The 21,808-nt window shown below is 37.2% G+C and overlaps 1 protein-coding gene across 2 annotated transcripts in view; it reads left to right on the top strand.

The window, feature by feature from the left end:
* Positions 1–11,456: 11,456 nt before the first annotated feature.
* The window catches only part of FGF7 (fibroblast growth factor 7), a 28,115-nt gene continuing 17,763 nt past the window's right edge, over positions 11,457–21,808 (top strand). Inside the window, exons 1-2 of one of the 2 annotated variants that reach the window (XM_032700495.1) lie at positions 11,457–11,632; positions 12,534–12,728. In XM_032700495.1, the coding sequence (XP_032556386.1) occupies positions 11,593–11,632; positions 12,534–12,728 (235 nt within the window). In that variant the 5' untranslated portion in view covers positions 11,457–11,592. Of the gene's footprint in view, positions 11,633–12,143; positions 12,729–21,808 lie in introns of both variants that reach the window. The other variant, XM_032700496.1, reaches the window with a different exon arrangement.

Here is a 21,808-nt window from a genome sequence, read left to right as displayed (position 1 = left end):
AGCTTGAAACTGCCTACTAGGGAAATCTAAAAGTGCCAAAGGCACAGTACAGTGATTCTCCACCCCCTTCTTCAGTAGAACCAAAAATATTTTTTGACTCATGAAAGTAATTTCAAAATGAAACATTCTAGAGATGAGAACATTTTTTAAAATACAAATGAAATTCAGAAATTATATAGTGTCTAAAAAGGAAAAAAGTAAAACAAATAATAAATTGAAGTTCAAAAAGCAACATTTAAGAGAATCTTCCATCCTTCAATTATTTTCAATTCTATAATATACCCATAAGCAAAGTATTCATTAAATAATTTTATAACATCTGGCAAAGAATTATGATAGCTCCAAAGCATGACAAGGGTTCCAAACTACTTTTGCACCTAGGGGATAGTGATATTTCCATTTATCTACCCCTGAAACGAGTCCATATCTACTAGGAATGCAGCATCAGTACAAACGAGAGCAAGGAATAGCACTTGACAATGTTATGGAGAGTCTCTCTTGTAAATAGGTAGCTGAAAATATAACATTTCACCAGTCTAACTAACCCCATGTTTCAAGATGCTGGAATAAAATTATTCAAAACATCCCATCTGCCAGCACAAGGCATATTAATATATATATGTATGTATATGTATATATACACACACGCACTATATATACCCTGCACTTGTTCCTGGTTTATTTAAAAATGCAAACCAAAAACTTTAGTGATGAGAGATATTGTAGCTCCCCTGCTTTAAAGCGCAGTCATTGGATATCCCTGACCTGATATTCTGACCTTGAGCACAGATTATTTACAGAAGCTCAGACACAGCATTTTAAAAGCTGAGCTCCTCTGAAATTTGCATTGCTTTGCTCTGATGTTTTATATAATCTGCTCTTTTAGAACTGTGAGAAAAATAGCTTATTTTATTCCAAAGGATGAAATCAGGGAAGTGTTAAGATATTAATCCATTCATCAGTTGTCTTCAGATAGGAAAGCAAGCTGATAAAACAAATTAAGAGCAGAGCTTCTTAGAGAACTAGAGAAAGCTACTGCTGAGGTTAATTTGTACACCTCCTCCACACTCTCCTACCAAGAACACAGACCTTCAGGAGAATTTCACTAACAGTGACTGCAGTTACCGCGCTCTAGAGCATAACCATTCCTACTTGAAAATTGAATTTGCAAAATTTTAATCATCCTGCCAAGAATGCCACTCCTAATTTGACCATATCAATGTTAAATTTGACCATACCAATATTAAATTTAAAATATGCTACAACCTACTTCTGTGAGAAACTTTGCTGAACCAGAGTCAAGGGAGAAGCAGGTATATATTAAAGAGACTGTCCCAAGAAATATTTTGAAGGCTGAATAAAAAGTTTAGATAGACTACTCTGTTATCAGAGCTGTCTCAATAAATAGGAGTGTGTTCTCCTCACCTCTCAAAGTTATTTCTAAAGGACAGCTTCTTCAGTTGTTCTGTAATAGTGTGGAAGCCTGGTCTGGAGATGGCATTACAATGATGTACTTTAAGTGGCAATGCACATATGAACGTGACTGAGTTTCACTTTTACAGAACTGCTAAATATGTGTTAAACAATAGCAGCCTCTCCTCTTTGTTGCTGGCTCAGACCAAGACAAGAAATATAGAAAACAAGTCCTACCACTTGAAGGCTGTTTGGCAACCCATCTCAGTTCAGCTGCTAGCACACAGCTCTGTAATAAAACAACCACTGTTGCTTTCTGGCGCTCTCACCGTACAGGCCAAGTCCTGAATCAACCAACAAAGTACAGAAAAACAAGGGACAGACCTCCAGCCCTGTCACCTCCAGATGCAGAACTGCATCAAATAAAAGGCAGAACAAGTTTACATGTAAACTAGCACCAGGGCTGTTCTACCAAGTCTCTGTCTGCTGATTGCTTCAGTTTGCACAACTGTCAGTTTTGCACTTTGCACAAGTACTGAAATGCTCAGACACTTCAGAAAACACAGGAATTCCTGACAGTTCCAAGGGTTCGCCTACGTGGATGTCAGAGATTTCTGTTATGAGGACCCAGGGTGAGTTTAATCTACAAAGAGATCAGTTGGCCGACATCATTAACACACTTCTACAAACAGTGGATAAAACAGTTTTAAATTACCAGAAGTTGCATCATTATGGATTATTATTTTAGCATTGTTAGCCTTCTATAATATGATGTTGCTCCCACTGGAATACTGATTAAAATAGGAACCAGATGTGCTTTTCATGACCAGATTGAAAAAGATAAACAACCAGAAAATCAATTCAAATAAAAAGGATGCCCTGGGGGTGTTTCTCGAAACTGAAGAAGGAGACTATATGTATCTTTTAGAAGGGTGGAGTAAAAACTGAAAAACATTCAAAACCAGAAATCTCCTTTTTCACAAAAAAAAATCCTTAAGAAACATGAAACAATCTAATTCTTTAGACACCTATTTTGATTATATTCCAATGCATCACTACATTAAAATTGGGTGTACCAGCCAACAGTAAAACAAAGAAAAATCAGTATTTTCAGCTTTGCTCATAAATCCACAAGAAATAAAGCTCATAGGAAAAAGAGTAATTAACATTTAGACCTCAGTGTTTTATGGGGATATCACTTTGGTTTATTGGCCTGTAAGTATGATATGGAAGTTCCAAAAAAATGACCTATCTTCTACTCCAGAGAGCCACTAAACGGAAGTGTTATCTTTGTGCCAATCCTGATGGGAGCTGGTTTTGTGCTAAATGCAGACCAGTGTCTGCAGTCTTGAAGATCGAGCATGACTGAATGTTTTGCAGCGTAGACCATCTGTTTCTTTACATGAAACAGAAAAGAGCAAAATTTCTAGTCACACGAGGAACAGGGATCACAAACCACAAAGGAAATCACAGGACCAGTCCTTAACACCACAGCTTCTATTGCAGATATCAGGGTGGACCTATTGAAGCCAGACTTTCTTCCCCTTGCTTCTCTACATCTAGGCCAGGAACCAGGCCACTGAAGAGCATGGCAGTCTCCTTTGGCAGGCATGGAAAAGAGTGGATTCCTTCTTTAGGCAGATCAATTAATAATGTAAAAAATAGGAAAAAAAAAGTCTCACATATCTACCTTAATTTTAGAAGAGCTAGAAGAGAGACTAGGTTAGTCCTGCTCAGCACCAACTCTAATGACTACTGACCCAGTTGCACCAGGTCATTTTGCTGCAGTTGAGTGTCACTTACAATGGGAAAAGCATAAGCCACACAATCAGGCTGCAAAATCTGAAATAGCACACCATATAAAGGCACAAGAGATAACTTACTTCCAGTTTTCACAAACTAACACTTTTAGATATCAGCATCTGATTTTTTGGGTGAACAAAGCTTTGTCACCATGTGGTACAGCAATTACTCCATCTCTAGAAGTCCTTCATTGCAGACTACCAAAGCCAAAACACAAACTTAGAAATTTAAGATTACATGCAATACAGCCTAATACATATTTGATTTGCCAAATGATGTTATTTTTCTTAGATACATTTTGAAAAAGTATTAGACAGAAGAAGAGGGGATTAATATGAGAAATTTCTCTATCTCTTCCTGTTCCTTCTTAAAACGACTTCCAGGGTCCCCTATTTTCTAGCTCCTATTTCTTCTGACATACTGCTTACATTAGGAACCTCATTACTTTCCTCTGTTCTGTCTCATATCCCTCTCCCTCTGTCTGGGAGTTTGCCAATTTTTTTCCATTATTTCTTGTCTCCCACAGTTTATAATGCTCCTAATTTTCCTCTTCCCATAGCTGGTTCTCCTTTCTCTTCCATATGCCAGCACCTGCTTGTACATTTACAGGCCTCTTGGGATACTTCAGGAAACATATCACTACCTTCATGCAAAAGTTTACTGAGCTTGGGCACTCAGACAATGACCTGCCTGAGAAGCAGCATTTGTGGATGTTGAGAGACTGGTATTGGATCAAAGTTCCATTCTTTGAGACATCCTCTGCTGCATTTGAGATACTGGTGCCAGCTGCGTAAATCAACAATTACAACTATAAATTACTCCAATATCAGAAGAAAATTAAGATCATGAAGCCAAATGTTCTGTATTTTGGAAACACCAGAATGAATGCTGTTCATGAAACATTACTTCAACTTGTGTGTGTACATAGGTGATCTTTCTTTGCATTATCACTTTTTTATCTACAGCTGTACAACTTGAGACTGCTATAAGAGATATTTTCTTACTGCTGTTGAAGTAATGCCTATCAAAATCACACTGGTATTGGGAGTTAACTGATAAAACTTCACAAAAGAGTCTCAGAATTGTAACAAGCCCCCAGATTTCAGGATACTTTAGGAGAGCCATCTTTTCTTCCATAGGGAACTCAATCAAGAAAAGATACAAAAAGTTTTAGTCACCATCAGGAACAATCAGGAAGGGCACAGCAGATTAACTCAAGAAAAAAAACCTAATTTGTAATTTAAGATTATAGAATACATGTTCGATTTGATAAACTATTCACCAGAGACTTTTTAGTGACCAAGAATTCATAGCAGGCACTGCCAATGCATTGTTCCTGTCTAACAACGCTACGAAACAAACAAACAAACAATGGCATGATCTTCAGAGAGGAATTTTATTGAAATGTGGTTAACTAGCAAAAAACTGCCTGTCAAAATTCTTTAAAAAAATAGCTTTTCAGTAACTTCCCCTAAATATTTATATCTTCTTTTTCTGGGGCTTTCAGTCAACTGGATTAAAAACACCCACAGAAAGTTGTTCAGTTGAGTGCCGTGTCAGGGGGCTGCCACACTCTGTACCTCAGCACGATGCAGTTCAGCACAGTAACTTCAGCACTGGAGCCAATACACAGACTCAGTGTGAAAAAAGTTTTCACAAAGTCACATCAAGAAAAGTTTTCTACAACAGAAAAGGATTCTCTTGCAGTAACACACTGTCAAGCACGGCAGAGATGCAAGAGGTACACAAACTAGACAGATGCTACAGATGCACTCAACCCAATATCAGCAAAAGCCGATAAGCAGAATTTACCACTACATTAGACAAATTCCTATCAGGGAATCAAATTTTTCCTCCTCTTTTATGGGAGAAAGGAATACACAGATCTTTAGTCCCAGCTTTTCCCTCCCTCTTTCTTTCTACCATCTCCCAAATGTTCTGCATTCCAGTTTCACCAAACAGTAATATTTAGGTTTGTGTGAAGAATACTTTAGTTGCAATGGACAGTCTTTGTCAAAAGTGTGAAAAACTAGCAACTGGAATTACTGTTAAAAGGGTAGAAATTATTTTAGTAATGTGATAGTTACGATAAGCAAAGGATCAGAACAACATCAAGTTTGATAACAATCTGTTCCAATGCTTGACCCTCATCAGTTGCTGACAAAATTCAATCCTTGCTGATGCCACAAGCCAGGCAAATAACCATCCAACAAAGCAACAGCTGCAGAGACATTTAGACTCTTGGAAGCACAGCTGTTCACAGAGAGAAGGGATCACTCCTTCAATCTACAGAACTATACATACAGAGCAGCAGGAGAGTTTATATTGCAAATAAATAGCACAGTCTGGTAATTCTCAGTCTAAGCATCTTTAAATCACAGCCAGTTTGAAATCAATAGTGTCCCATCCTGCTTAACTTATGCAGGAGCTCTGAAAGAAACTCGAGTTTTCACATAGTCTCAATTTGCCCTGCTGCTTTGAATGCAAAGGTATTTTGACATTTTCTTTCCTTCTTTGGTGATTAGAAAAACTGGCTCACCAGTCCATGCCCACATCAGATGCCTCAGGAATGATGTTGACATGCTAATTCTAACCCTGCACTTGATATGGTGAACTGCACTCCAATCCTTAGCACTTTACATCCTTCCTTCACACCCTCCCCAGATTATCAAATGACTATTCTGGCCTGAATTTACATAGGATTTTGTAGGATATCATGGACTTCATTATCAGTAAGTGAGGGAATGGAAAAAGTGAGGAAATGTAGTGGAGCTCACTCTGAAAGCCAATTACTAACACAGATTCTCTCCTAACAACACCCTTTTATTAGATTTCCTCAGTTCAGCCAATGCTTACCTACCATTCAAATGGTCAACAGCTGGAAAACCTTACATTTTTGTGACTAAGTGGTGTCCCTGTTTCTGACAGATGGGTAATAAATAATGCAATCATTACAGGGAATTGCTCTTACTCTGAATCTACTGGTGAGTTTTGAACTCTACAAGGAGCACGGCTTTGCAGGGGAATAGGGCAATTTTCCCCTACATTATTTTGCTTTTAAAACACATGTAACAATAGCCCATATAACTAGATGGAGGTTAGGAAAGGTCTTACTCCAGCTGTTTCCCAAAATCAAATATTAAATACACAGTAGTAACCCAGTAGCATTTCTGCCATACACGGTCCCACATTTTGTTATTTTGCACTTGTTTGCACTGATTATATCAACCTGCTTTGTTGCTTGCTTTGTACAGAAAAGAAAAGCCACTGAAAAAATGTCTAGTTAAATTTCAGGACTTAAGATGCTTGTAAATAACACAGAACCAGGAATCTACATTAAACCCTGGGTGAAATCCTGGACTTGCTAAATTTATATAGAGATGCCAAGAGCTTTGTTTGATAAACATTGGTTTGGGTGACTCTGTGACTATACTGTGATACAGACCTTCAGTTTTATCATCACAATTTCCCTCCCTGACTGAATGCATGAGATGGATAACAAGAATTTGTGCCTTTTGCATATTTTACCTTATATCATTAATAATGTTTCAATGTGTATATAGGTGAGCCTAGGTTTTTAGAATCAATCACAGGAGCACTTTGACATCTACAGTATGCTAGAGGGGCAGTAAATATTGGATGTATCACACCTATTTAATTGGATAAGCTCACAGGCGTAGAAGGTGGATCTAAGCAAAAACATTCTGCAAATCCAGGTCTTAAAGCTGATTCTTATTCAAGACCTGTGTATATAAAAAGATGCTACACATTTTTTATTTTGTAAAAAGAATATATTTAAAATCAGGCAGAAGAAATGACTGCATGGTGAATATTTTGGTAAAATAAAAATTTGACTACAAACAGACGGATCACTTCAGAAAGAGAGACCTCTGAATGTTATACCTGGTAATAAATGAGATAAATCAAATGGTTCTCCTCAGTATTTTCTCATACCAGCTCTCTATTTTTCATATCTGCAGCAAAAATGTACTGTTACAATTCTGCAACATCTTATGATAAACACAGCCTGAGTGTCCTGATATCATCACAAGTAGGATCCCCTAAACCTGAGGGTTATCAAGCTATATATTAATTATAACAAGGAAATCTATCATAACCATACACAGTGCAAACTCCATTTAGAAAAGAAGGGTTCATCTGATGGCCATTGCATTCTTTTCTGTCTCCTTTCATGATACTCCACTGTCCTAGTGAATAAAGCCTGGATGAGTTTATCTCTGAAGTTTACTACTGATTGAACTAAGGCATTCCCAGTCTTTGTTTTCCCTAAAAGAAGCTAAACAAAACACATTTGCTGTAGTTAATTAACAAAAAAGGAAGTAGTTATGCAGTTGTCAATTATTTGATAGTTTTAGGGGGTGTTTTTCAGTATCTACTGCATCCCATTCAAATTTTCCTGTAGAATTAAATCAGCTCAATATGATCTGGATGAATAGGAGGAAACAAAGAAATTAATGATGTTGAAGAGATCTGTTTTGAAAATTGCTAGGAAAAAATGATTGTTGTCTTTTCAATATGATTTTAATAACCCATACCAGTTACCAAAATAACATTCTTATAGTCAAGGAGACAAAAGATCCACAATTATGGGTTTTAATCTTAGGTTCACAATCTGAAAAGATAAATCCAAACTGAGGTGCAATATTCCTCATCTCTCTTGTTTTCTGCCTTGCTATATATTTATTTTCCACACATTTTGCAGCGTTTTTCAGATACTGCAATGCTGCCCAAAGATTTGCACAAACTGTAGCACTTTTCTTGTATCTTCTTCATGTAGCAAAAGTCAACCTTGAACTAATCCTGATTTCCAAGATCTGGAAACTACGGACAAGGATTTAACCACAGCAAGATTTAGCACCTTCACATCTACAGCATTTTTTCCATAGGCCCTTCCAGTCCCATTTTAGCTCTTGCTGCAGGGCATTAAAGCCCAACAACTTGAGTTTAGAGTCTGATACAGAGATTATTATCTTCCTACTGTCTTAAACTCTGGAAGTTCTGGAAGATGTTCTAAAGCAAATTCGAAATGGATCAGGGAACAAGGAGGAACACAGTGATAGTTTCTTAGCAGGTCTGTGTTGCCCTAAGGGCAAGCTGGACAAAAAGGAGGGTTTCTTAAGTCACACTCATGACCCAGTGCCAAACCTGGGCAGTAGATACTACAGCAGGCCAGCCTGGAGATGAGGAAAGCACGGATCCTTAGTCATGTATTCGTCTGAAAGGACAGAAAGAAATTTCCTATGTAAGGAAAAAGGGAATAAACGTTATTAAACTGTTTCTATTTGAGCTGGAGGCCTATGCACAGTCTTCATAATTGCAAGCAAAGTGCTTGCAATTTATTTCCACTTTTCAGCACTTTGTGCACTGCAGCAATGCTATGGAAAACTGTCTTATCAACCAGGAAGCAGGAACCAAAGCATGGGTTAACATAAAGGGGGCAGGGTTAAGCACTGAAGGATGGCTTACAGCATACGTGTTTTGCACATTTTCGTGTCTCCTGTGTTCCTGATGCCTGAACACATTCATTCAAATACAATATCACCAAAGAAACAAGAAATCACAAGCATTTTAGGTGGCCAATTTCTATATATCATTCAAGATTTTCTTGGGACTGTATTTGCATAGCCCTGGTCATGCATGTAAGCAGATAGAGGACGAAGCGCCAGTCAAGCTAAATCTTCTCTAAACCTAAACCAGTTCAATTTGAGAGAGATATTAGTTATGCTTGGTTTAAACAGGTGCACATTGGATCATTCCAAGGGTCAGAGATATGTGCAGAGAAGCCTGACGTGCACATGCAGACCAAGCTGGCATCCTCCCACTAAAAAATATCCAGTTGTACTTGTTGTATAGCAAAACATAAAACTGTGTGATTAAGGAAAACTGCAGTAAAAGCATGGTGGAAAGACATTATTTATAATTATAAAATACGAGGATATTAAAGTAACCAACAATAATTAAACAATAACTGCACTGTTCACCAACTAAACTTAGAGCTCGTGCCTTATTTAAGCTGCTTTGCATTTATTCTTAAATACAAAACTTCATAGAAATCTGAACTGAGGCACCACTTAAAAAACACACTTATAGCAAGTGATTTATTTTTTCAGAGCCAAGAGAAATACATGCCTATGCCTGGACCATGAATAGCTCCAGCTTTCTGTAACTGAAACCTCAGGTATGTATTTTTTGTCCTGTTACTAACTGTCAGAAACAATAAGTTAGCAAGGAAAACGAAAAATTAAAACCAGTATGGATCTGAAAGTGTAAGTTGTTATTGCACATAAAAGACCCAGAATATTTACAAAAACATTTCTACTTGCATCCTATTTTGCTGCGTAAAGCACAGATTACCTTTTATCCTTGATTGCTTTCTTTATAATACACAACAGATAAGCCTTTTGAATACCACACATTTTTTTCATTGCTATCATTCTGAATTGAGACTGTGGAATGGGCCAGAGAACATACTGATATAAATCCAGCCAACATACTGGCAAAAACCGCAACGGGGATAAATCACTTCAGTCCCCACTTCTTGTCAGAACGGTGGTCACGGGTTGGCAAGATACAAGTCAAACTGGAAATAGCCATAATCACAGTTTACAAGAGTTAACCTAATGAAAACCACTTCTTGGTGTATCAGCTGCAGGCATCCAGCCTTTGAAAGCCCTAAGCACCATACCTTTCATATCAGAAAGGTGCACATATTGAGTCTTTTGCTGAAACAGAAAATTAGGCTGAGCTCCAGAATATGGGAAACAGCCCAATGTGCTGAAAGAGCAATAATGACAAGAAAAATTGATCAACTTTGGACTTTGAGTGAAAACAGTTAAAAAAAGAATGCCAAGCAAGTGACAAATGGGATCAATCCACGGGAGCGCTGAGGAGGAAGCCGACAATGTCAAGGAAGGAAATTGCTCATTCTCTTTGTCTGTGCATAGGAAAGGCTGAGCACTACAAGCTTGCCTGGTGCCATACACCTTTTTGCTCTTTTGGATCACTGCAGGGAAACACCCTGATTTAGTTGTCCCCCTCACCACAAGGTGGCACATATGTACTCCCTGGGATTTTTAACTGCCCCTACAGTTCGTTTTAAAGTAACTGTTATCCAATTGTAGAACGAGGAAAGGAGTGCGGGTGGGATAAAAGCAGGGAATGATAATCCGTGTTATATTATCAAGAATAAACAAATAAATGTAAGTAAACTATTCTTAACAAGTGGATTAATTCCAAATTCTCCTTGTTAGTATTATTTACTGAAGGGACTGAGGTGCACTCAGCCCATCGACAGTCTGGCAATTAAACAGGATGAGGAGCTATTGAAAAGTTTGCTTCAGTATGTTTTACAAATACATTCACCAGAAACTAGGCAGAATTCACAGATGAAATGCAACATGGACAGACTGGTGCCAGAGACGGAAATAGGCACAGAAAACCAGGTGTATGTGCCCATGATTTTGATTTTTCAGACTTTAAGCCTGCTGTTCACCACTGGTTGTTATACCATATTAGGGGTGTTCTGACATTGCTGCCACTTTTCATTCTCACTCTGTGAGTTTCAAGAACCAACCACACGTGCTAAGGAAGGCTGTTCCCTACTAGCAATTTTTCCTTTCTGCTGGTAAAGGCTGTGTTTGAATGTCAGAATTTGAAACCTTCAAATATACATTCTCATTTTCACCTAGCGGCCAATGAAATAAAAATCTCAGCGCAGTACTCCCTCTTTTCAAATTCATGATATGAAAATATACTGTATGATCTACAAGGGCCACAGCACATAACAGACCCACGTTTCATGTATCCTTTAGAAAGGCACTAAGCAGACTGTGAATACACCAAACTGCAGAAGAGATCTGAAAGCAAACTGAGATAAGCATGTGAGTACGAAAGAGAGGAGGAGGAATTTTTTAAGGACAGCAAAATACTAACCTAAACCAAAGCACAGAAACACTGGCTAGCACACGAAGCAATTCTATCCAGGCACCACGAAATATATGTTTTTAGAAAGTAGATTCTTGGAGATTTAAAGCATAAACTATGTACATAGCTCCCTCTGATGACCATTGGACACGATACAATGCAAGTCTCCTTTTACTTTTGTTCGTGCACTCAACTGACAGCTGACTGGTTAAATTCTAATTGCTTCCAAGTGAGGTCAGCAAAGGTATTTATCGAAAAGGACTGAACAACAGGCTCAACACACACATGCACGCGCACGCACAAGCACATACACACCATCGCTCCAGCCTGTTGATTTATGGAAACAATTACAACTCTGGTGGAGCCTTTCTGAGCTGAGAAAGTTTGTAGCTACAGTAGAGTGTCTCATGTTGCAAAAAGCAGACAACAGAAATGGAGTACTTGGGCATCCAGCTCTTATCAACAGGAACAAGTAAGTTATCTGTCCTTTACAAGAACAGTTTCTAACAGCTAATAGCTTTTATTTTCATTTGTATACGCTCGATGCTAAAAAAAAAAGAATTAAGAAAACTATTTCTATTAATAATCTGAAAAGGGTAGGAATGAAAATACAGGGCTAAAGCTATGAGGTCTGTTTTGAAATCTCAACTAGCAAAAAGTTAAATGATAGATTGTGCTAGTAGTGACTATATAGCTTTGAAGTAACATGGAGAATTTTATCATGCACGAGTAGTTGAAGTGAATCAATAGGAGATTTTTGGAAGGACTTTAAACTGAAGACAGAACTCTATTTACAACCAGGGGAAATGTCTGTTTGTGTAAAAAGTTGTATGAGAGATATCTGTTGTATATACATTTGCATATTGTTAAAAATCAGCTCAGATGTCATATATTTGTGTGCAGTACTTTTCATTAGCATAACGTAACCTTGCGTGTTTGTAACAATTGAGCATAAAGACTTACACATGCACCTTTTCTCACAGATCTTTTATTTTCAGTGCAAGCAGCAAATTCAAGTAGTAAAGAAGGTCACGACAACAGAGGTTTTTATAACTTGTGTCTTTAAAGGATATTCTGACTGAAGAGATATTTAAGAAGCTCTTCTATTTCGCCATTAACTATTAAGGAATAACGATCAGAATTCTAGAAGAGGGAGCAATCTCATTTAAATGAATCTGTAACTCATAAAGACAGAAGGCAGGTCGGTGACCTAAGAGCAACAGTCTACTTGAGATTTAATTTTCATTATGTTGTTCATGAACACCCAGAACACTGCACTATAATGCACAAATGGATACTGACATGGATCCTGCCAATTTTGCTCTACAGATCATACTTTTACATTATCTTTCTAATGGGCACTATATCTTTAGCTTGCAATGACATGACTCCAGAGCAAATGGCTACAAATGTGAACTGTTCCAGCCCTGAGCGACACACCAGAAGCTATGATTATATGGAAGGGGGGGATGTAAGAGTGAGAAGACTTTTCTGTCGAACTCAGTGGTATATGAGGATTGATAAGCGAGGCAAAGTAAAAGGGACAAGAGAAGCAAACAACAACTACAGTAAGTAATACTTTTGCATTTCCTATTTCTAAGGTTTTAGAAATCTATACATCATTGTTTCCCATTCCTTGATTTATCGTCATTTCAGAGGAATTTTGTATAGTGAACTGACCATTGTGTAGAACAAGTTTGCCAATTAATCATACAGCAGGACATTTGTTATTGATTTTGAAATGCGTCATTTTAAATACTACATTGTAGATCTGCTAATGTATTAGTTACAGCTGGAAACTATTAGCAAACAGAGAGCCTATTTTAACAAGTGAACTAAGGTTGTAAGTATGAAAATGTATAACCACCAACTTTGCTCATAAAATACCTCTGAAACATTAAACCACGTTTATATAGTCCACAAACTACCTAAAGGTTTGGTTTGTTTGAGTTAACAATTAAAACATATGCAATACTAGAAAGTTCAATGGAAAGAATTATGTAAACTCTCTTGCAAAATCTTTTAGATAGTTTGCCAAGCCAGGAACAAAATCTATTATAGTTTCTGCAGTTCATTATTACAATGATCATGATGCTGAAAAAATATTCTCTCCCCTTTCTTCCAAAACCATGACTCATCTAGAGAGAATGGACATATAATATTTTACAAAGCTCTACCCAATACAATTTCTGGACTGGAAAAATAATTGTTGCACTAATCTGTGTTTTTCACAGAAATACCTATATATCTTTGATTTACACTTGAAGGCATCAATTTTTGCAGCCACTATTTTGCCACGTCTTCTTTCATGTTGTTGCAAATATATTGTTTATTTAGAGAAACATGGCATCTACTTGAAAGGACATTACTTTATTAAGATACAACAGGAAAATACATAGGATTATATTGCATATTTCAAAATAAAATTATAAGCAAAAGGGGCCAGGGACAAATAAAAGGACAAACATATTTCCAAGGATGCTGTTAAATACAGTTTTAATGTAGGTTGTATGTAGTATTGTGCTTTTTATAACAGCAGCAGCAGCAAAACAAACCAATAAATCAACCTTCAAGAACTGTTGGTGTGATTCAGCTTTTAGCTGAAGCTGCCTGCTTGTTTTCTATAAGAACAGCACTTTCCATGCTATAAGTGCCTGCCTAGTGGGCTGCATCATTTATTTCTTTACTTCAGGACTACATTAAGTGCTTGGCAACTTGTGTGGCTAAAACTGCATTGACTAATGTGACTGTTTCTTTTAAAATTTGTTTCCATATGTCTCCTTTCTTCCTACACTATAGTGAATAACCATATTCCTCTGAAAGACAACACATGGCCAGCAGCCAACTAAGTTATTTGGTCCATATTCAAGAAGACTCCCTTTGAGTTTCAGGACATTGCTACAATACAGATCCATAGGGCTAGTTTTGAAGTGAAATGTTGTTCCCACAAAAATCACTGAAAAAAACCATTACTGAGCATTGAAACAGATTCTTCTAAATTAATGTAGATCAGTGAATATCCACAGTACCCAATTTTTTCTTTTGTTATTTACAAACACCTTAAAGAAATTATGACAGCATATGAACTGAATAATTATATACATTTGTGCTTTTTTTTAGTTGAATGAAGCTCAAGTAAAAACTGTGTGAGCAATTTAGCATTATTTCAAATTCAAGTAAAGGTTCTCAGTTCTCTGCAGGATTTCATGCTGCTGAAGCACATTAATGACACCTTGAAACATTCTGTAGTGAGACCACTAGAGAATAATAGATCATCTTGTGCTAGTGATGTTCAGAAAACTACAAGAGACTATATTTTATGATTACTTAGTGATGGTAACTAACTATTACAAATTCCAGAAAGGCAAACTTGAGTCACTAAACCCTTACATTTGTATTGCAGTGAAAAAAAATTGAATCCTTTTTCTGGTAAATTAAACAAGTATCAGGAGAAAAACCAATCAAAAATTGAATGGTTATCTGGTGACTGATGTGTGTTTTGATGAACTGGCTCCACTAAATTTGACTGAAGTATGTAGGAAGTCTCCCACCATCTTAAGTTTAGGTCTCTTACTGTAATTTATCTATTGTATCCCAGGGAATAACATCCAAATGCTTTTGTTGGACAAGTAGAATAAGCAAAAATAGACAAAGACGATTGGAAAAATGTGAACACTTATAACTTGGATTATCTGAGAAACTAAAAAATTTAGTGTTGTAGTATTATTATAGAAACACTTTTTTTGTCATACCCTCTGCCCAACAAAAGATGCAAGCAGCCTTTTTGAAGATGTGCTTATGGTTGTCTACTAAAATACCTATAAAGAAAATAATATTTTATAAGGGGGGAAACAAACAAACAAAACAAAAGCAAAAGCAAAACCAGCCAACCAACCAAAATAATACAGTAATAAAAATCCCCACCTGGACTAACAGCCTTTCCCTTTTTAACATTAGGAGAAGGCTATTTTTATCCAGGGTCTCTGAAAAACATGATTTTAAAATCATACCCATGACAAAGACGTATTAATGTGTGTGTTCAAATATTCTTGTTCCATGATTTCCAGTTCTGAAAGTTAGTAAAAGGTAGATCAGACCCGTTTCTTAGGGTGCAATCCCAGAACAGCTGTAGTCAAACTAATCAATGGATATGAGAAGTGTTGCTCCAAGACATTTCTTCTTCTTTTGTCCTAATTTTCCACTTACATAATAAATAAAAGGAATTCTTTTCCCTTTTAAATTCACTAATATGTGCTACTAAAATAAAAATAAGAAAAAAATCATATTTTTACCTATCATAACTTAGCTTCATAAAGGAAGCTGCCCTGACAGTTTCATAGGCAGAATCAACTATTTGCTTTCAGCCCATGAATAGGGAAGCATGAAAATTGTGAAAAGCAAACTTCACTGAGAAATGTCTGTAGAATGATAACTTCATCACCACTTTGGCAAGTGCCAAAATTCACAGAGGTTCTCTCATCAGTTGGAACTATGAATGTCAGAACACCAGGATGGTGAGGAATTGGGGTCTTTGCATTTCAAACTTCTCTAATTACAGAGTAAAAATATATAATAACATACCATGAAAGCAACAGCAAAAATAATGAAAGTGTTAAAATTTCCTAAGGTTTTAACTTAACAGGCACTGTATTAAATGTATGTGGATTCAAATTTCATGACATAACTGAATGCTGAACCAAATCCTCATTTCCCAACTGTAATTAATCTGTATTTATCATTCACTTGCTTCAAGACACATCAGAAGTTAACTGCTTAGTTCAAGAAATCTGTGTGTGCTGCCCCAGTGAAAGGGAATTGCTGAATCCTGTTTACAACAGTGATGACCTTGTCAGGTACCCAAAGAACATGGTTCTGTGCACATTTCAGAAAGCAGCAGAGCCTTCTGGTGGACATAAAGGTGATAACTCAAGAGTGAACTAATCAAATCAGAGGACAGTGATCTCCACTAAGCAGAGGAAATCACTTTGCACCTGACAGCTTTGCTTTCAATCTCAAAGCTAAAAGGCAGAGTAAGAACTGAGAGTCACACACTGAAAAACTAAAGCAAGAATTAGGGAGCAGCCAAGAGATTAGGTCACCCAGAAAAATCTGTCATTATTCATAGAAAAATTTCTCTTTGACAAAAACTTATTATACTTTGTCCAAGCCTAAACCAGATGGTTTATATTGAAAAATAATTTTTTATCTTGTTCATGGAAAATAAACTAATTGGGCACACAGAACAGACTCTTTGGATTCTTGATTGTAAAATGTGAGATTGACTGAACAAGTCTTGGAGATAACACGGCAATTTGTTAACTCAATCTCTGATAGAAAAATAAGCCTCTTATTATCACTGTTTATTCTTTCCTTCATTTCAGTTTGTGTTTATTAATTTTGCCATATTTTACTTGATTTTGTTCAGAAAGAAATGCAGCAAAAAAATCAGAGTTTATTTTGACTCTATCCAAGAGGATTTATAACTACGACTGGATGATGCTTTAGGACTTTCCACGCTCTGTTGCCTTTGGAATCTCATTTTAAAGACTTCAAAGGGTCTCTTAGTTACTAGAAAAGCCTTCCCGGAACCTGAATCCTAAGATGTCTGATCCTATCATATTCCATGTGTGCTCTAAACCCAGAAAGTGCCAATTTCCTCTTCTTTTCAGTGGGTAAAACCAACAGAAAAAAAAAAGTAGAAAAAGTAATCTAGTGAGATCTTGAAACAAAATGGCTGAAATCTAGATTAAAACTTTTATCTTGGAAAACTTCTTCTATTTTGACCAAAATCCAACAAGTCATAGTTTTCAGCAATATTAAATGAACTCTAACTCAGTTTTGTTCAAACCTAAACCCTAACTGATGGCAAAATACCCTTTAAATGCATCTTAGTGGTTAAATACTCAAACTTGCTTAGAAATCAGAATTATTTCCAATAGTATTTTATATGTGCTTCTTAGCATAAAACAAATGCTGGACTATGTATGCTGTGCCACCATATACATTTTTTTTCTGTTGATTAAATACATATTACATAGAGAACCAAGAAGATTTGGTTCCTGAAAATCAGATGTTTCAAGGCAGGTATTGATGTACCAGATTCAGTTAAGGGTTATGTGTGTTCCAAACAAACAGAAAGTCTGTCTTTGCAACTGCAGTCTTGATTTTTCAAGAGGTTGTTTGTTCAACCAAGATTTTGGTGTCAGGAGAAGACAAACCTTTCCTAACCTGAAAGTGCTTGTTTCACATTAGTACTCTGCTACACTTTTCAATTATAACAGAAGGAGATTTAATTCAAATGGAAATATATATGTATCCCCTCAAAACCTAGCCTACAGTGCCAAGCATGACTTTCTCTCCTACAGTAATTAATCAGACCTAATTAACAGATTTCCCTTCTCCCTCTCCAGTTCTTTGTCTAGCCCTGGTTGTACAAACCACCCCCCCGGTTTCAACTAGCAGAAAGTCTCTTTGCCTATACCTCAGCCTATACTTTATCACAAATCCCAGGTTTTCACCCTCAGCTGTGGATGACAATGGGTTTTAGCAAAGATTCAGATATCAGAAGCAGCTGAGTTATACTTGTCTTACAGATTCCAATGACTTTTTCAGTAAGTGTACCCTTTGTAGAAGTGAGTAGAAAGCAGGGAATAAAGTCCTGAACCACTGCAGCGAGATTCTTCAGATCTCATGTCCAGATCAGTGCTCAACTGACACAGGATGACAGGGGTGCCACAAAGCACAATTAAAACTGTTTATTACTTCTGAATATACCTCCTGACTCTTCATCACCTTGTCTATTCTGAGGCATTTACCAGCTGAAAAGTATTTGGAAAGCCAGACAGTAGCAGTTTATACTCACTTTCTTCTCCCTCTGAACAAAAATGATTGCATAAGCTCTGTGAGGAGAGAATCAAACCTCTGGGCTCAGGCCCAGGCAGCAGCTTCACAAGCTAATATACACCAACAGGGCTCTGTCTGCCAGGGTGAGCTTCAAAACTGAGCTAAAATCAGTATGAGCAGTGAAAAACACCTAAGCTGAGTCTAAACACGTTGTCCTTAAACTGAGTCATTTGACCTTGATACACTCTCGTAATTCAGCTGTGGCTTCAAGTTTTTCTGACTCTCTCAATACTGAGATTTATCAGAAATGAGAAACAGTGCATTTTTATGGAACCATCACTCAAATTTAGCAGCCAACTGTGGAAGCAGTTACAGGACACATTTAAAAGATAAATTGCAGCCCCTTCTCCCCCACAGCTTATCCCCCCTCAATTGTTTACAATTTCTGAATGTTCAAAAAATTCAGTGTTGTATCATTAAGCATGTTATTGCTCCATCCCAAAGAAAATGTGCTGAAGTGGCCCTGACCTGAGACTCAAGAGACTTGAGGCTAATCCAAACTTTTAAGAAATTTGCTTACAGACTTTGGGAAAATTCTTCAGACTCTCTGTGTCTCTATGAAAAGAATTATTCACCTCTCTGTAAAGAGCTTTAAAAAGTATTAGTGGAAAAAACTTCCAAACCTCAAAAGAATTGTGTGTTACTGCTACAAATATTAAATAATTTTATTATAGAATATTGACTAATAGAAAATGAACTAAAATAACTGAAGTCAGTAGCTAGACAGAAAAACACTGAGCTCAGAGAATTTGGTAGAAAATTTAATGCCCTATACAGTGAGTCTTGCAAAACAAAACCTAAATCCAGATATCCCCCTTCACAGCTTCCAGCTTTCTGTATTGTTTGAGTATCTGAAAGAGATTGGGTTAGATTTCTAGGATCCTGGAGTACAGAGTAAAGCTGGTTTTCCCCTCCATCTGCCTTAAAGCTCAGGAAGACCAAGACATCCCAGAGCATACAATTATACTGTTCCACACTACAAGATCTATCAACTAGTAGTATATTTTGGAATGCTTTTCTCATCAAAACAGAAGAAGTTTAGGCAAATGAAGGCTGTTACTCTTCGTGGGTGGCACACTGCTTTCATTGCATAATTGACTGCCTATGACTATATTTGGCAACTGCATTTCAATTGTCTTGTTTGACCTTTGACTTTATTTTTAATTTTTAATTCTGGATATGAGCTGACAGAAAGGTCAAGTTAGCCTTCTGGTGTATGTAATTTAGAAACATGATTATTAAAAGTTAATAGTGAAAATTCTTATGGTAGAAGCATAATAGAGGTTAACAATCCTAGCACTGAATTGTCACACTCTAAAACTTTCATAACACATGACATCATTTATACAAATGGAAAAAGTTCTTTGTTACAACTGGTGTTGAAAAGTTAGAAGTGGATAATCACAGATTCATGAAAACACACCAAAAACAGCAATAAAAATACCGATGCAATCAATACACTCTCTTCACTGTTATTTAGCTTTTAAAACAAAGAACGAAACCAGGATGAAGTTATTAAAAAGTCTTTTTCTATTAAAAGGACAGATATTCTGTTGAAAACAGAATCCTTCAGCATCCACTTTCAAAACTACGCCCAGTCAGAACATGGATAGATCAACTCAAAACTATAAATGAAAACAGCAAAAATGACCATTTCATGGCATTGTTAACCAAAATAACTTCAAAAGGAATCAACAAACACCACCGATCTCCATCACTCCAATAATAACACTTTCTGAATACCCCCATTACCAGTGGGATTTTCCTGAAGGATTTTCCTAGCATTAATACTTCCATCTTTGGTAAACCCACTTGCTTCCTTTTAAATGGGTCAATAGACACTGGGAGGTGCTATAGACTATAAAAAGAAGGTGATCAGACTTGTTCTTGGCAATTTTGATACCTTGGAATTTTGATATTTGTCTTACTAGCAGGTAATGTGTTTCAAAACAGAAAAAACATCACCACCTGTTAACAAGAAGCTTTTTTTCATTAATAACCTGCGCTAATTTTATACATTTTATTATAACCTTTAAATGTCATGTGGGATTTGATATTTCAATCAAAAATGAATGTTTACAGTAAAAAGAAGTACACAGAGAAGTTCATGATTGTTAAACAGAGACATTATTATAGATGAACATACATATTATCTAGAGCTGAAAAATATTTTGGGGGGGAAATAATTATAATCAACATCCCATTTGGAGAAGGTTGTATGTGAAACTGTGCTGCAGTCCCAGATTCTGAGGGTGTTTGTGAGCACAGCTGTGAACAGTGTAGTGGCAAACGGGGAGTTTTACATGCCAGGTGTGTGGGAATGCTCACAAGACCTGTCTGGTTTCTTACATAACATGTGCCCAGCACTACATGGTAACCAGAGATTTGCCCTTGGAGTGCTCTATATGAACTCTGAGGGAAGCAATGTTCAGGCTCTCTAGCTGACCATCAAGCATTCGGATTTGGGAGAAAATGCAGATCTAGTCCAGGGAAGAAGGCAGTGGAGAACAGACTGATTCCATCCAGTGCTTGTGTAGCATCTTGTGAAAACAAGAGTTGTTCTCCCTGACAGAAATTCTGAAGCAAAATAGAAAGGATAACTGAATCCTGAGAGTGCAGCCAGTACTGACACAGTTGGAAAGTGCAACTTTCACCAGCTTTCAAAACCAACATTAACTTCTCCATGCTAATTTATTTCCTTAGGAAGAGCCTGGGCAGCCTGGGGACTGCACATAATGTGCAAGACGATATGTAGAAATCCAAGCAGTCCTTGAGTGCTTATTGGTGAAATTTTACAAGGATTTAGGGAATCAGCCATGTAAATCTGCACATAACGATTCAAATAATGAGACTTGCTTGTTAGTGCTGCCTTGCAACAAGAGACAGACTTACACTGTGGGAAAGGCCACCACAAGATCTTCCTCAGCAGGATTCCTTTATGTTTGCTTGTGTGAGGAAACTGCACCTGAGAAGCCTTGAAGTCATCACACTTTGCAATGCTACCACAAAACACTGGAGTGTTACCTTTACAAAAGGCCAGGGACAAATACCTGTCCCCAAAGTGAGATTCATCCCAGCTGAATTCCCCACCCAGCACTACTGCCTGCATTAGTTTAGCACCATCTTACCCATACCATGCAATACCACAGCACACAAAGAAACCTCTGCCGTGTACTAAGCCCATCTCTGACCACGCGTGAACCACAAGTGTGACAAAACTCAGTGCTCTGCCTACAAATATTGCTACTAATCAAAACCTGAATTGTATACAAATACAAGTACTCTCAAACTAACTGGTGACAAAAAGCCATTCTTTCAACAAAGACTGAGAATCAAAACCAAATAACAAGGTGTATAATTTCCAGGGCAAGCCATTTCCTTCGAGCACTCTAAAATACTGCATACAAGTCAGAAAAAAAGAAACTTTCTCATGTCCAAATTATGATTCCAGAAAGACCATTCAGGAAAGAAATACTACCACCTACCTCATCAGGGACAACATAAGAACTGTGGAGAAAACCACAGTGGGAAACACATGGAAAGCCTCTTCCCTGCAAGGAATCCTCCTTTCACACTACTGATCAGCTACGAAGGCCTGGCTGTGCCCTCCTTCCTTTCACTTAACAATGGAAGCAGGTACACAGGTGCTTTGAGTCTCTTGCTCTGCTGTGGATCCTGCCTCCCCTGCAGCACTGGCACTGGGTTTCCAAGTGCTGAGCATTCTGTCTGATCATCTGTTTCAGCA

Source organism: Chiroxiphia lanceolata, chromosome 12 (genome assembly GCF_009829145.1).
Source record: "Chiroxiphia lanceolata isolate bChiLan1 chromosome 12, bChiLan1.pri, whole genome shotgun sequence".
In the NCBI taxonomy this organism is placed as follows: domain Eukaryota; kingdom Metazoa; phylum Chordata; class Aves; order Passeriformes; family Pipridae; genus Chiroxiphia; species Chiroxiphia lanceolata.
Note: the sequence above shows the minus strand (reverse complement) of the source record. Positions and strands in the feature narration are given on the sequence as shown.